The sequence below is a fragment of the Silurus aristotelis genome (assembly GCF_946808225.1).
Source record: "Silurus aristotelis genome assembly, chromosome: 12".
Lineage (NCBI taxonomy): Eukaryota > Metazoa > Chordata > Actinopteri > Siluriformes > Siluridae > Silurus > Silurus aristotelis.
The window spans coordinates 10,737,964-10,754,546 of record NC_139585.1 but is presented as its reverse complement, the minus strand read 5'-3'; the positions used below and the strand labels follow the sequence as shown (position 1 = coordinate 10,754,546).

Below are 16,583 nucleotides of genomic sequence, written 5' to 3'. Positions count from 1 at the left end.
ACAGTCTTGACAGTCAGAAACCTTAAAGGCACCTCGGGCAAGGGCTCAAAGTAAGGCTTAGACAGAGCCTTTAGAACAACGGCCAGGTCCCACACAGGCACTCTACGTTACACCCGGGGCCTCAGCTTTTGCGTGCTGCGGGGAAAACGTGTCAATAAAGGGTGCCCAGAGACTGAATCGACCAGGAGTTAACTAGGTCCAATTGGTGGAGCTCGCAATAGCCAACATATACTTACGATAGCCGACACATAAACTTTCAGGGTGGAAGGAGGCAACCTTGTAGAGAACTGTCCCTGAAAAAACTCAAGCACTGAACCGACCAGGCAGTTAACTGGGTCCAACTGGTGGTGTTCGCACCACACAGTGAACAGGCATTATTTCACAGTGTACGACCTCCTCGTGGAGGGCGTTCTGGATTGGAGAATGGTCTCCACTACCTCGTCAGAGAGACCAGTAACTAAGAGCAGTGCCACAGCCACAGCGTCTATAACTCTGGGCGGGGGTGAACCATTGTGCCCCCTGCCTGGAGGGAAGATCCCTCATGGGAGGAATCTCTCAAGGAGTTTGCTTAAAAAGGGCTACCTGGTCCACAAACCATGGTCTGCCCGGCCACTGTGGGGCCACAAGGAGGAGACAGACTCCATCCTGGCAAACTCTCTCCAGAACTTCCAGGAGCAGCGCAACAGTGGGAAAGGCATACAGGTGCTGCCTTGTCCATGCCAGTAGCAGGGCGTCCAGCCCAGGAGGGGCTGGGTGAGTAAGGGGACACCAGAGGGAAAAGTGTGATGTCTCTTGAGTTGTAAACAAGTTCCCTTGTGCTCTGTAAAACTTTCTCTATATCTGCTTGACCACGTCTGTTGGAGCCTCCATTCCCCGGGCCTCTGCCCTTGCCTTGACAGGGCGTCTGCTGCCTGGATGAAGCACCTTGGTATATATGCTACTCTTATGGAGAGCAGTTTCTCTTAGGCCCACAGTACAATCTGACGTGCCAGCCTGTAGAAGGGACGAGAATGCAGACCCCCCTGATTGTTGATGTAGGAGATCACTGATGTGTTGTCTGTATGGATCAACATGGGGTGGTCTCTCAGGTATGGGAGAAAGTGCTTCAGAGCTGGAAGCATGGCTCCACAGACCTTGGGCAAAGCGGCCACTTATGACTGCCCTTATCCTGTGAGGGAGGCATCCATTGTTAGCATCACATGATGACAAAGAGCTCCCAACACAGGGCCCTGAGACAGGAACCCGGCTTCTCTCCACAAGTCTAAGGCCCGTAGGGCTCACCACGTGACCTTGATTGTGCAGAGTAGGTTGCCCTTCCGGGAGAACTCCCTGTGCGAAGGAAGGATAGATGTGTAAGTAAGCTTCCTTCAGATCTCTCTTGACAAACCAGTCCTCAGATCTGATTTGAGTTGTTGACACAGCACGAGTTCCTGAAAGGGAACTCAGGACTGATTTTTAAGCCACACTCACCCAGAGCTTCTCTTACTTGCATTTCCATTTATGGATTAAAATGCACCTTCTGTAGTGCATGCATGCGCATTTTCTTTGGAAGTTTCACACACACACACACACACACACACACACACACACACACACACACACACACACACACACACATGCACACCTTTACACATTATGGTTGCATAATTTTTCTCTGCCCTGTAAAACACCAAGCCATATGCATCAACAACTGAGAGAATTATTTATCAGTCTGTGCTGCTGTTTCAGTGCAGGGCCCATAAGCTCCCTCCGACACACACCCAGCACAGCTGAAATGCATTCACTAATTAATATTACTGATGAGGTTGCCTCACATCTGAACACTGCTTATTTGAAAATAGGTCACAGATCGTCAACAGCAGCAGTAATAAACAAAATAAACAAGAGCATGACAAACAGAATAAATAACCTTTCAGACTAAGAGGAAGCTAAAGGTTTGACTAATAGGGTAAATAAGCTTTCTATTAGTGGAAAAGGCTCCTCTGTGGGATGCTCAGTGACAGAAAAGAAACATGAATGGGAAAATTGAGCTAGTATAGATGGGGCATCCATCTGGTGTTCCAGTTGCAGAAATATATTTCATTTATTCAGAAATCTGGTCTGTTGAGCTGCATTCAATGCTGTTATAAAAAGCCTTGATAGGGACCCATCTGTGACCACATTAGTTATGAATGTACAAAGTTTTAAACCTGCACACATATTATACATACTGACAGCCACCGTCCTGGCTATAGAATACTGTACTGTTTGTCCAATGTGTTGCTTAGTAACTAGTCAAGTCAAGTCAAGTCAAGTTTATTTGTATAGCGCTTTTCACAACAGACATTGTCTCAAAGCAGCTTTACAGAAAACAACAGTGAAGGTGAATGGTGTGCGTTTGTCCCTGATGAACTAGCACTTGGTGATAACATACTAGAATGCATGGTGGAAGAACTGTTCATTTAAAATAATAATAATAATAATAATAATAATAATAATAATAATAATAATAATAATAATAATGATAATAATAATTTTAAGCACCTCAAAGGTCTGAGTTTGTCATAGTTAAGGAGTTTAGAGGTACATAGGTACCTGAAAACACCCTTACCTTGGATAAATTCACTGTTATTTACCCTTATTTTGATATTGCATAATGGTGTAATGTGCTGTGAGTCATTCTGTTCTATCTCAATTTGGACCATAGTTTAAAAAATTATTTAAATAGAATGTTTTCTGCTTTTAATTCAATTCAGCCATATTTGTATAGATCTTTTAACAATGGATATTGTTTTCTACAGTTAACAATGACGATTTGTACAACATATTTTTTGAACAAGAAATTTCATCTTCTGCTTAAATCCTTATAGGCCGCCCCTTGTAAGCATGATAGGCCACCTGTATGTAATTGGAAGGTCCCTAAATAGGAGAGCAATTTGGATATAGCTGCAGTTTATGTCTAGTTTTTGTTTAATGAAGTATTTGTTTAAATTCTCTAAAAAATGATTTTAGCTTGACTGAGAATCTTTTGGAGAGGAAAAAGCCTAGCTTTCACCACATCAAATAAAGTAGACATTTCCATTTCTCACTAATTGCAGCCCAAAATCATTCTACTGTCTTCTGCCTTGAACTGAAATAAAAAAAATCCATGATCCCAGTCATTTTGTTGCTCTGTGGCTTTCTCAGAAATTAGTTCATTAGGAGTCAACTTTCTTTGTAAACTGAAACCAATTGGATCAAATGAAATAAACTGAATTGAATTGATCCCCAAAGAACAGTTGGTAGTTTGGTATATTGAGCATACTTTTTTATATCAATGGTAAATATATAAACTGTATATAAATCAAATAAAACATCATGCAGACATGGCAGTAGCATCAAGGAATTATTTTTTTCCCCTTATTATTTAACATTTTAAAACAGGTTGAACTCATTCTAAGACCAAACAACACAAAAAGAAACACCTCAAGCATGCTGATTAAATATTTGGGTTGTTAATGACACAGATATGTTGATTAGGTCATTGCTAAGATTAGACAAGTAGCTTTAGGTACAACTCAACTGTGTATCATCATATCGACACACATGACCGAATGAAATGCATGTTTTAGGCTCAGCAAAGGCTCTTTAAAGCTAAAGCCTTCATCTCACAAGCAGCACACAAGAAATCAATGAGTGTGTTTGTCAGGGCGTGAAGATCAGGATGCAGCAGATGTCTGGACTGGTACCATCGGTAGCGCTCTGTCCTCTCGATTACATGTAATCCCTTTGTTGGGCCATGTTGAATGATGTCATTTTTTCAGATTAGAGGGGCTATGCAAGGTCTTAAACCTGTCAACATAAACATGATAATCTTTCATACCCTGCCAATATACCACAGCAAAAAGATTTTAGACTTTTAGATCTTCATTTCTACTAATTCACACTAATCATTCTTTTATATGTTCACAAACACAACAGTGGTATTTTCTAATTATTTAATTGTTTGTTAATGTATTACAGGTTTTTTTAACCATAGTTGTATCTGTATCTCAGTGGTTGTATCTGTATAGATTTTATTGTATCCATAATTCAATGGTTTTATCTTACATTGGCTATCCTCAAAACCTTTGCTCAACATATTGTATTGTGCTGGTGGCCCAGTTCACGTAAAACTGATACACATGGAGTCCTGTCCTTATTCCTGCTGCAACCCTCTCTGATTTAATCCCCTTTAAAGACACAGTATTTTAATAGATTTAGGTTGTAATTTTCTCAGAGTTTATGAAGCGCACAAAGTGGACAGGTCACTAAAGGAAGTTAAAGTAAAGAAAAAACGTGTGGTTTGTTAATTGCAAGAATGGCTTTAGTGCCTGGCTGTGTGATCGACATTTCTGAAGCATCATCAGTGTCCCTTTATTGTAGTCACATTCCATTATCTCTTTTTCTTTAGCTCGAATGAAATTGAAATTGAATTCAAAGGGGGGGGGGCTATTGAGCGCTTCACAGATTGGGTCGAAAATCATAGCATTTTAGCCATGTGTAGAAAAAAAAAAGCATTTAGACAAAAAAAAAAAAAAAAATCTCAACCAACTGAAGCCTTTTTTAAAAAGCAAATGGATATTATGTCAGATTACACTAGTGCAATCTCACACACCACATTGTTTTATTACTTATTAATACAGATACAAATACAGATACAAAAGGATTTTTTTTTTTTGGATTTTCTATTATGTAATTCATGTCTGGTTTCATACACAACAAGGAATTATTTTTTGAAAAAATGAAAACTTTTAGTGAAACTTTTTACTTATTACATTTACATTTATATTGTATAATTTTTTATAATACATACACTATATAGACAAAAATACTGGGACATCTGACATTTTTAGCTATGTGTGGTTCTTCTAAAAACTTATACAACAAAGTTGGGAAAACACAATTGTATAGGATGTCTTTAAATGCAGTAGCATTACATTTGGAGCACCAAGTATTACAATGCCTTTGTGCACAAAGCCAGCATCATTTAGATATGGCTTAAATGGGTTGAAGTGAAAGATCTTGATAGGCCTGCTATAGAGTTCTGACTTTAAACCTACTGAACAAATTTAGACAAACTTCACCCCAGGCCTCCTCACCCTACCTGACTTTACTAGAACCCTTGTGGTTGAATGAGCACAAATCTTTACAACCACACTCCAAAAGCTAGTGGAAAATCTTCCAAGGAGAGTGGAGCTTATTATAACCACAAATGGGGAGTTTAAAAAGCACATATAAATTTTATGGTCAGGTGTCCATATACTGTATTTCAGAACATTTAAATGTGGACACAATACTTATACTTTCAATTCAGTATAATTGTATAGTATTTTCAACTTAAAAAAACATTTACAAGCTGTATAATTGTCGTATCATTTTTGGCACAAAACAAATTTTTTCCCTTAAACCGTGAAACTCCAACACTTAAGCACATACTGTAGCTATACCCCTTATAGTTTCACTGTGGTACTGAATAGTTTTAAAAGATAAACAACTGAATAATAAACTGGAGTTTAAGGAGTTAAATAGTGGTGACAATAAACACATGGCAGTTAACATTTGCATATTTATTTATTTATTTTTTTTGTTTGTTTGTCTTTTTGTATTCACAGTGGATCAGTCTGTTATTTGGCTTTCATGTTCTCATAAATTTTTTCTTAAATTAGCCTTGTGCCTTCTGTTTCTTGTTTTGCATGTAAAGGTTGTGTACAAGAACAATGATGTGAGGTTGGAGCTGTCTCGTCTGGCCAAACAAGGTGACGCCAAAATGAAGGTTAGTGGCATGGTGGCGTTTAAGTGCGAGAATGTGGCCACACTGGACCCTGTGACCTTTGAGACCCCTGAATCCTATATCATGCTCAGCAAGTGGACTGCAAAGAAAGCTGGTTCCATCTCCTTTGATTTTCGCACCACCGAGCCTAATGGACTGCTGCTGTTTAGCCATGGCAAGCCCAAGCAGCAGCAGCAGAAAGACCCCAAGGGCCCCAAAATTATGAAAGTGGACTTTTTTGCCATTGAGATGCTCGATGGTCACCTTTACCTTCTACTAGACATGGGCTCGGGCACAACAAAGACCAGGGCCGTCAACAAAAAGGTCAACGATGGCGAATGGTACCATGTGGACTTCCAGAGGGATGGCAGATCAGGTAAAAATATTTGTATTCTAATTTCATGCATATGTGGCAATGTTTTATTAAAGAAAAAAAAAACATAAACAAATTTAATAACTGTCCATCTAAAGGTATTTTACAAACTCTCAAATTCCAGTGAGCTTTCAAAAAAAACTTATAAAAAAACCCTAAACAATAAATTGTCTCATTTCCATAGATAATTCTATTTATTGTACCCTTGAGTGTAAATGTAGTGATGCAGTAAATAGATTCTTGTTGGCATTTAATGTGCTGCCTAAAATATGAATGGGCATGAAAGCCTGAAGATGCTCCCTTAGTTTGGGATTTAAATATGAACAGCCCCATCCTTACAGTCCTCCTCTTTCTCGCTTCCACTGTTTTCTCTGCACAAGTTGCCATGGAAACCAGAAGTCGGTTTCCCACAGAAAGGAGAGTGTTAGCGATTGGCACTGCCCAGTAAAGACAGTTCATCACTCATTCTTCCCCTCCTCCATCACTTCCCTTCCATCAGCCACACGCTAGCCTAAAGTCCGAAGAAGGGCCTTTAATGGTCCTTTGTCCTTCCAGCCACCAAACTTCGCCTTATTGATCGGATGCTTTTTCCTCGTTGAAAAATGCTTGTCTTCCTCTGCTCTCCCGAGATAGATATGCAGGTCACCTACATTAATTCTGACATGCCGAGCGAGTGAGAATTATGTGGAGAAAATTAAATGGCGCATGGAGCAATTATGAAATCAGATTTCTAAAGCAAGAGTGGTATTTTAGTTTCACGGTAATGCAGTATTCAATTGGGATTTAATAGGGCTCAGCTAAAGCAAAGAGAGAGAGAGAGAGAGAGAGAGAGAGAGAGAGAGAGAGAGAGAGAGAGAGAGAGAGAGAGAGAAAGAGAGAGACAGAGAAGAGACATTTTCTCTATGGTTTTAAATTGTATTTTTCTTCCAGGCATACTCCATAGACACCATCCGTGAAGCTCAATTCCATCACGTTTTTAAAAAGAGATTAGCATAAGCCCCCTAATACAGTGTTGCATTGTTGCCATGGTGAGTTTGGTCACATTTTGATAGCATGAAAAAAAGAAGGGAAAAAAAAGCACTAAGATTGGCAAGCTTTGGGAATCTGAAACGGGACTGACAGATGGGACCTTCACTATGCGCCAAACCGAATGAGCTGTGCTGTTTCACTCTGCAGCCTGTATGAATTGGCTGCCCACACACACACACACATGCTAAAGAAGATCATACATGCCTAGGATGTGTATGTAGATATGTATGTCTTTGGTCTTATGTGTGTGTGTGTGTGTGTGTGTGTGTGTGTGTGTGTGTGTGTGTGTGTGTGTGTGTGTGTGTGTGTGTGTGTGTGTGTGTGTGTGCGTGTGTGTGCGTGTGTGTGCGTGTGTGCGTGTGTGTGCGTGTGTGTGCGTGTGTGTGTGTGTGTGTGTGTGTGTGTGTATATAGACAGTATACTGTATAAAAGGATGTTTACATGCATGTTTTGAAATGGATGTGTTACAGGACGAGGTACATTCACATGTGTGCCTGTGTGTGCGTGAATGAGGAAGTATAAAGACAGGCCCACCATACGGTAGTGCCGTGCTGAGTAATCTGTGAGCACTGAGAACCAGAGGCTGGATGATGGAGCATGCTCATTACTGATGACCTGAGAGAGATGTTTGGCTGCTATTTAGGGCAATTATTGCCAAGTTCAGTGCAGTGGACAAGATGGTGTGCACTTGTCTATGTGGTGTGTGTGTGTGTGTGTGTGTGTGTGTGTGTGTGTGTGTGTGTGTGTGTGTGTGTGTGTGTGTGTGTGTGTGTGATTCAGGGAGATTAAACAATAGAAAGATGTTATGTGACAAATTTAATTAGGAGTAGCAATACTCGTCAACTTGTAAAACCTACAACAAGGTTACCCAACACAAATATTTTCCACTTTTATATGAAGAATCTGACCGTAATTTGGCTACCGATGTATGGATGGTGGGTTAAAAACTAATTAGAAGTGTGTTAACTTTCAATTAACAAAGCATTATGTCTACTGGGTAATTACACATAATTTGTAATGATTAAATACCTCTATGCTGTCCATTCATTTTAGCATATAAAAACATTTATATACTTTCAACAAGATTGGTTTTGTAAGAAATCCCAGGTACCCTACTGATGTACCATGTTATTTGAACACTGGCCAAAAACAAAACAAAAAATGTATTGTAAAAATTGTAAAACGAGTATAAAATTACACTCACAATCTTACATGTATTAACATGACCTAAGACGGAAAGTCACACTACAGCTATACAGATAGTATTGTGTACTGTATAAGACAAAAATAACTAATGCATGTGTATTAATATTAAATATATACCGCTGTAATTCATCTGTAACAGTGCAGATATAGATAGATAGATAGATAGATAGATAGATAGATAGATAGATAGATAGATAGATAGATAGATAGATAGATAGATAGATAGATAGATAGATAGATAGATAGATAGATAATATTTTTATTTAAATACGTAATACCATAAAGCAAAACCAAGAAAACTCATTACTCCTTTACTAATTGTTTTTAATAAGCGTGTCTAACTTAAAGGTCTAACTTAAAAATGTATAATTATTATCGACTGTTTCTCTTCTCTTTTACTCCCACTGCTTGTAGCTCATTTGCTTCAATATTGCTCATATCTTAAATGATAATGGTTTTCTATTGAACTCAACTTAGAGAGGGCCAGCTACATTTCAATGCATCCCTGTCTAGAAAGGCATTCTGTTCACATAATGTCTTAATTTTTGCAACTGCCTTCAAGGCATAAAAAATAGCAATGGCTGACACAGAATTGCATTGTGGATTTAAATGTTGTTATTGAACTGTCTCCAAGAAAACAGTGAGGCTGATTTAGAGTCCATGAAAGAGTTTAATATCATTAGAGTCATTGCGAGATGCTGCCTTGAAGGCAGATTGTTATCAGTTATATTAACCCTTGTTTTAGTCAAGCTATAATTTTAGGTTTGAACTGTAAATGGCATTGGATTCAATCCTTCGCAATGAAAGCATTGTTCAATGTATTCACAAGAAAATGTTGCACACATAGTTGCACACTTGCAGTTTTGTATCTTTTTGCATGACTTATGTAGCATACAAAAGTCTACTTTTAATGACTTAATTCGTGATAAATTGTCAAACACAGTGTCATGATTTTAAAATCCAAACACATTGTCATAATGTTTCAGAATTTTACATGAGATCAGGTTGAGAATAAGAGTTAATACTAAAAGTAGCTCCTAAATGTTCATATGTACAGACACAAAGCATATTGTTAAGTCTATAAAACCAAATCACAAGATGGCTGCGCTTGTGATCCACTTCAGATCAAGTTCATGTGTTTTAATTACCACGGGAAAAAATAACAGGGTGTTGCAATGACTGTGCAGTCAGTCAGGAGTTCAGGAATTTAGACTCCTTTGGCTAACTATAAATTATTACTAACCAAAAAAAAAGCTGTGGTTACACTAGGGTACAGTCTGCTAATTAAAAGTGCTGTTTAAATTGATACAGTAGTGAATTGTAAGTATAAGTGAAATTAAATAGCAAGTCATTTAAATCCTGTCCATTTACACACAATTAGCATTTTAATAACCATTTAAGATTTTGCGCTTTGATTTTTCTTTTATTATTTTAATATAGAAATGTGAAGTGGGATTTCATCTGTAAATGTTTCATATATCAATCCTGCTTAAGTACTGTTATGATTTCTCATTAAAATGCTCACATGAATATATATTTTTTAATAATTGATTAATAATAATAAGAAGAAAAACCTCAGCTATAGCTATTTTATTATTTTTATATTGGCTCAAATGGCTTAAATGTACAGTATTTTGATTCCATATCAGTTTACTGTACAACATTCCATTACCATTTTTTCTACTGTGCAAAGCATTGTGATGGTATACCTACCAAAATCCAATGTCATGATTTCCATCTCACAAGTCCAAAAACTGTGACTTTATTAGTGTCAGGCAAGTTCTTACCAAATTGCTTGGACTAATAGACAGTTGGCTTGGATGACTGAAACACTTCATAGACTATTTAATGGATGGTATACAAACCAAAGTTATACACTTAATGTACTCCAAATTGCTTTTTAATCCTAATGGCCAATATTTTGAGTGGTATAAGATTTTATTTAAAAAGCTATTAAATATTATCCCATTTCAGTCAGTGAATCAAAACAAATAGAGTTCGCATCATCCCTGAAAAAAGCAGGCTACTATTTTTTAGTTACTAACAGAGCAGTTTGTAACAATTGCAGCTATCTGCTGCCAGCCAAGATAAACTGCAATTTCCATGAAAAAGGTGACAAACCTTTCTCTTCCACTGAGCCACACCTCATGAGTTGTCTTAAGGAAAAGAGACAGCTGAGCAGCACTCTGGTTCATAGGGGTGAAGCTCATTTCTAGGTTGTACAAACCTATGATCTATTCTACAGGTACATACTGAATCATATTTTATAAAGATAGCTTTAAATTTATGATATAGTAAACATAAGGTAAAGAAACACATAAAACATGAAATTTGGTACACATAGGTACACAAAAGCTATGGGATCTCTGGTTCAATTCTTAGCTTGGGTTAGTGTCTGTGTCCCTGTGGGTTTCCTAATAAAAAATTTTTTGTCGATTCTCGGTTCTAAATTTCCATAAGGTGTGAATGTGTATGATGCCCCATGATTCAGGAAATTGAGAAAGAATGAGCTGAAATGTACTCTTTTATTTCAGGTACCATCTCTGTCAACTCAGTACGTACCCCTTATAATGCTCCTGGTGAGAGTGAGATCCTGGATCTGGATGACACTCTGTACTTGGGTGGTTTGCCGGAAGACCGTGCTGGACTGGTGTTTCCCACTGAAGTGTGGACAGCACTGCTCAACTATGGTTATGTGGGCTGTGTGCGTGACTTGTTCATGGACGGACAAAGCAAAGACATCCGGCGCATCGCAGAGGCCCAGAGAGCTGTGGGTGTCAAACCTTCCTGCTCAAAAGAACCTCCAAAGCAGTGCCTGAGCAACCCATGTCTGAACAGCGGCTCTTGCAGGGAGGGCTGGAACCGCTATGTGTGCGACTGCTCAGGGACTGGCTACCTTGGTCGCTCCTGTGAGAGAGGTAAATGATGCTTTTTACTATTCGCTTTTGTAGATTTGTGAGCAATGTGGGCAAGAGTCATTGCTATTTTTCAAGGTGTTCAATACAATTTATTCATTTAGAAACTGCAATTTGATCATCATCATGAAGGACAATGTGACTAAGGAGTTCATCTTTTCTTGGGCTAAAATGAGTTGCACTGCAAATGTCAGGCAGTTCTCTGGGCTGATACTGCATTGCGCTATATAATTTACATGGTTTAATAGGCCAAACCTGCAAAGTTTTAGATGGTTGTGGGTTGAACAGGATCTCCACCCACTCTCTGCCTCTCCACTGTCAGCTCGGCCTTGAAAGAATGTGAGGCAGCCAGCACAGCTGACATTACTGTTACTGTGGTAATTGGGTTTCTTTCCAATCCATGTCACCTTCATAGAGAAACACTCATGCGTGCATTATGGTTTTGTTTTTTTTTTCTTTCTTTTTTTTTTTTACATTTCCATTCCTGGCAGAATTTCAATGCTGTTGTTTTTCCAGATGAATGCTCCCAGCCAGAGTTACCCCTACCGTGCATCATGCAAAACAGGGCAAAGACAGAGAGACAGAGAGTCAATAAATTCCATTTCCTTTCTGCATGTATTGAGCTAAATATCATTGTCCACCAGTGCTGCCAATCATAGCTATCTCTGTGAAGTGTTCGGACTCCGGCCAGATGATTAATGGGAGTGTTTTGTCTTTAAGAATGTGCCAGTTGTCTGGGCAGAGTAATCCCTCCAGCACCAATCATCCCAGCTGCTTCAACCAAAGACATTTAGTTATGTTTGCATTGTCAAAACTGCATGCAGGAATTATAGAATTATGATCTGACCAAATAGTAAAATAGAGATTAGTGACAATGCTACATTATCAAGCTTCAGAAACACTGTGAGCTTAAGAGATGGTGAAGTGCTGCTATACTGAGTGCTGCCAAATTCATCTACATAACCCACAACTGTTTAAACCGGCAAATTGGAACAGTTTGTTAGTGGAGGAATAGAGGAAGGGAATGAGGATGTGCGGAGGAGGATGTGAAAGGGATTTAACAAAAAGACACCAAATGTGGCAGCTGTGGAGGAAGTAATGAATGTTTGCTTGAGCTGAAATAGTCATCCTCTTACAGAAACTAGCTAGCTGCCTAATTTTATTATAATTTTTTTTATAGGGAAACGACTTATACAGGGACACGTGTTGTGTACACTTTCCTTTTTCTGTTTTTTTTTTTTTTGCACAAAGTGTATAATTATACATGGTCTATTTGAAGATTGTAGAAATGTTTAAATTTGTATTATACGAATTCTTCGGAGCACTATGGCATTGGAAACTAATCAACTTTGAGGAACTGTTGAAATCACACTGCGTTTCTGATTCTAGTGATGGTACATATCATAGTTTACATTGTCCTCGGTGCCACATTGACTATAAAATCTTGTACGTGGAATAAACTATGAAGGCAATATTTTACCTAGAGCAAAAACTGCATTTTTAAAGTCTAATTTGCAAATGTTTGCATACAGATCAGTTTAAAACCTATGTATAACTGTTTAGACTTCAAGCAGAGAGACATTTGTGAGTTAACCAAGGAACGGTTATAGGAAAGGGCCACAGTGGATATTCTGGGCAATAGGCAGGTCAACATCTCAGTATGTGAAACCATATGATTCAGTCAATTGCTGTAACATGATTTCCAATTCCGGCCAATACAGCAGTAATCTCATTTGTGCGTGACCTCTATAGAAGGATTAAACTTTAAGAAGGAACGAGGTAAGTAAGTCAGGGCAAACCTTCAGACGTATGTGACTGAAAATTGCATTTCGCTTTCCCTCCCACCTTATGCTGCTTAATTATTTAATATGAAGAGGTGGAAAGCTTCTAAAGAATATATATATATATATATATATATATATATATATATATATATATATATATATATATATATATATATATATATATATATATATATATATATTTTTTTTTATTTTTTTTTTTTACCTTCTTCTTTCTTTCTTCATCCTTTAGAATCTTTCTACCTCGTCATATTGATTGATAGATAACTACACACAACCTTCCTTATACTCCTCTGGTAATATACCAAAAATCTATAACCCTGTAGAATTTGTGATCAGATTTGAGTTTGAGTTTCCTGTTCCCTCAAATGTACCTTTAAAAAATATATATAAAAGAAATTGTCCAGGCTCAATAAAACCCCAATTATTTACGCAATCCTGCAATGTACTGACTTGCCTTTTTTTCTAAGATGTGTATCAGTACTGGTGTGTAGCACATCAGTTTCAGTGATCACACTGATAGGATATCAGACAGAGAGATTCAGAGAGCCAGTAATAGAATCCTCTTCTATTTCCTTTGGCTATATACCTGGTCGACTGCAATGTTGGCAAATTCTAAATGTTAATTCACAGATCCGTGCTTGTTGTACTTTCTGCCTGCTATTTCGAATTGTGAGACTTTGTATTACATGTAAAAAAAAAAAAAGTAAATAGCAAATTATCCATTGAAATGCAGGATCCATGCATGATCATAGCTGAATTATGTATGATGCCTTAGAGCCAAATCTTCCTGTTTATCATGAGTGTTGAACATACATTTCCGTAATCCCCGTAGGGAGTAGAGCTCCTGAGAGCTCCAACATGCTGGTGAATTGTGCTGGGCTCGGCAGGGAGGAATAACACGACCATGTGACTCCTGACTCCCACCCCACACATATCTCACACAAACGGTGTGTCTTCCCCTTATACAGCTATGCCAAGTGCCATGAAAACCTTTAGAAAGTGCCTTCCTCAAATATAGGCGTGTAAGGTGTTTGTGTATGTGAGAGTGAGAAATAGGGAAAAAAAAGATTAAGAGGAAGGCACAAGAAGGGTGTGTGTGAGAGTGTGTGTTCATACATTAGGTGTTAGGTTGTTAGGGTGCTTTTCAGAGGCGGAGTCTTGGACAGGAGCGAGTGGTTAATGAAAGTAGGAACAGATGGAGGTGCAGATGGAGAGAGTGATCTGATCCATGTACACTCCTTTCTACCTGCAGTCAAACATATCTGACTGGGTTAGAAAGTAGGACATTACCTTTTTCCAGATACTTTATACACACAGACACACAAACACACACAAAATACACTATATGGCCAAAGTGTGTGGACACCTGACCACAAACCCATATGTGGACTTTCCGCCACAAATTTGGAAGCTCACAATTGTCCAAGGTTGGAGTGGAAGTGTTATTATTAATAAAGTGTTATTTATTAATAATAATAATAATAATAATAATAATAATAATAATAATAATAATAATAATAATAATAATAATTATTATTATTATTATTATTATTATTATTATTATTATAGTTGCTTTGATAATTTTTTTTTTTATTTGTACAGACACAAATTCAAACTATTTCAGATCAAGAATTTAACCTGAGAAATGTTTAGTTTTTCTTTTACATTTATAAACTTGCAATTCTCACATTGACACACACACACACACACACACACACACACACACACACACACACACACACACACACACACACACACACACACACACACTCACACATTGACGACATTTCTGTCAGTTTGAATTCCAACTGCCATTTGTTGATGTCACAGTCGATAGCAGATGCATCAGCAACTCTGGTTTACACACACAGGGCCCATTTCTCTCTCTCTCTCACATTGCCTTATTACATTCTTCTCGCTTTTCTTTTACTTGTTCCCTGTACCTCTATCATTTTCTCTACACCTACTTATCTCTTCTTTCTTTCTTTCTTTCTTTCTTTCTTTCTTTCTTTCTTTCTTTCTTTCTTTCTTTCTTTCTTTCTTTCTTTCTTTCTTTCTTTCTTTCTTTCTTTCTTTCTTTCTCTTCTTCCATAATTTCTAAAATTCTAAATTATTCACCTTGTTGCATTAAATTTTTTGGTTTCAATTTATACTTGTGATGTTCTCACTCCCCCATATTCTCTCCTCCTCCCCAACCACCAGCCTTCACGTTTCAGTTTCCGTGCTCAGTTTTCCAAGCATGTCATCTTATTTGCGACCTCTGCAGCCTTTTTCATAGTGCACACTGCTGCTGCTCCATCATGCCCTGATTGGATGTAATGCGTTGCTTGTCAGGCAGCTCAGGAGCCGCAGCGCTAGGTTCTTCTGTCGCATGAATACACACCACTGCAGGTGGGCAGGAATGAAAGTCTTTTCGAACCACTGGCGAACCGGCTCCTTTCATTATCCCCTCTCCTGGAGTGAGACTACTCTTCTAAAGATGCGGCGATGGCTCGTTTGTCAAGCTGTCTGTGAGCCGGGGTTGCCAGTCCTACACCAAAAAACAGTATACAGTATAAAGAATGGGTAGGAGGGGGGTTAAAGGTCACAGCAGGAGCTCTGCTCAAGGGAGAGGAGCTTTCAGTGTCCTGTGACTCCCCCTATCATGGAATCTCAAGTGTGTCTAAGAACAAGGGAGCTCTAACAAACCAGCTGATATATATGGTAAATAGTAAAGCAAATAAACTGTATCCAGTTCTGTCTGACTCTAGGTCACATTCTTGTAAAAAACAACTAAATATTTGCAGCTTCTGTCTGTCAGTATGATCAAGGCAGATAAATAAATACATTTTAGTGCAGTCTTGAGTTTAGCTAGAATAAGAGAACAATAATATATATTTTTTTAACTTAGCAAAATTAGTTTTATACCCAAATATATTCCTGAATATACACTTTTCTTTTTACACTGACATTGATTTTACCTTGTATGCCAACCGTACAGGTCAATCCATTGCTAGCAGCTAGCTTATTCGCTAATAGTAAAGAATAAAGTATAGTTATACAATTAAATACATCCTCAAGGCATTTTTCGAGAATGATCTAACCATGTCATGAAATAGTATGTCAATCCCATTAATTAGTTTCCTACCTTTTACATGTTTTGTACTCAAATATGACAGGCTGCTTGACAGGGCAGTGCCCAAACCATTATCGCAGTGAACACAAAACATTTATAATGTTTGAACCACTGTTATAGTCAGACAAAAGGTTTTGTGTGAAATATGGATCACATCTATTACTTATTTATCTATAAATTATCCATTTTATAGGTAGATTTATTGTTACTGCCAAACTGGACCCATTTTTGTTGTTAATTAAACTATTTGTAATGAAATAAGCTTTTTAATTGTGATTACTTTTACTTGTTTTTTTTTTTTACTTGATAACTTATTTCAGTTTATTAACTCATTCTCATTATTTTTTACATAAAATCTTTCTATTTTGTT

General features: G+C 37.9%; 1 protein-coding gene across 42 annotated transcripts in view; it reads left to right on the top strand.

Moving 5' to 3' along the window:
- Positions 1-16,583, top strand: part of nrxn1a (neurexin 1a) — a 158,117-nt gene that overhangs the window by 69,693 nt on the left and 71,841 nt on the right. For all 42 annotated transcript variants that reach the window (XM_083556410.1, XM_083556383.1, XM_083556424.1 and 39 more), the window contains 2 exons: positions 5,702-6,146; positions 10,913-11,296. In XM_083556410.1, coding sequence (XP_083412536.1) covers positions 5,702-6,146; positions 10,913-11,296 — 829 coding nt within the window. The remainder of the gene's footprint in view (positions 1-5,701; positions 6,147-10,912; positions 11,297-16,583) is intronic.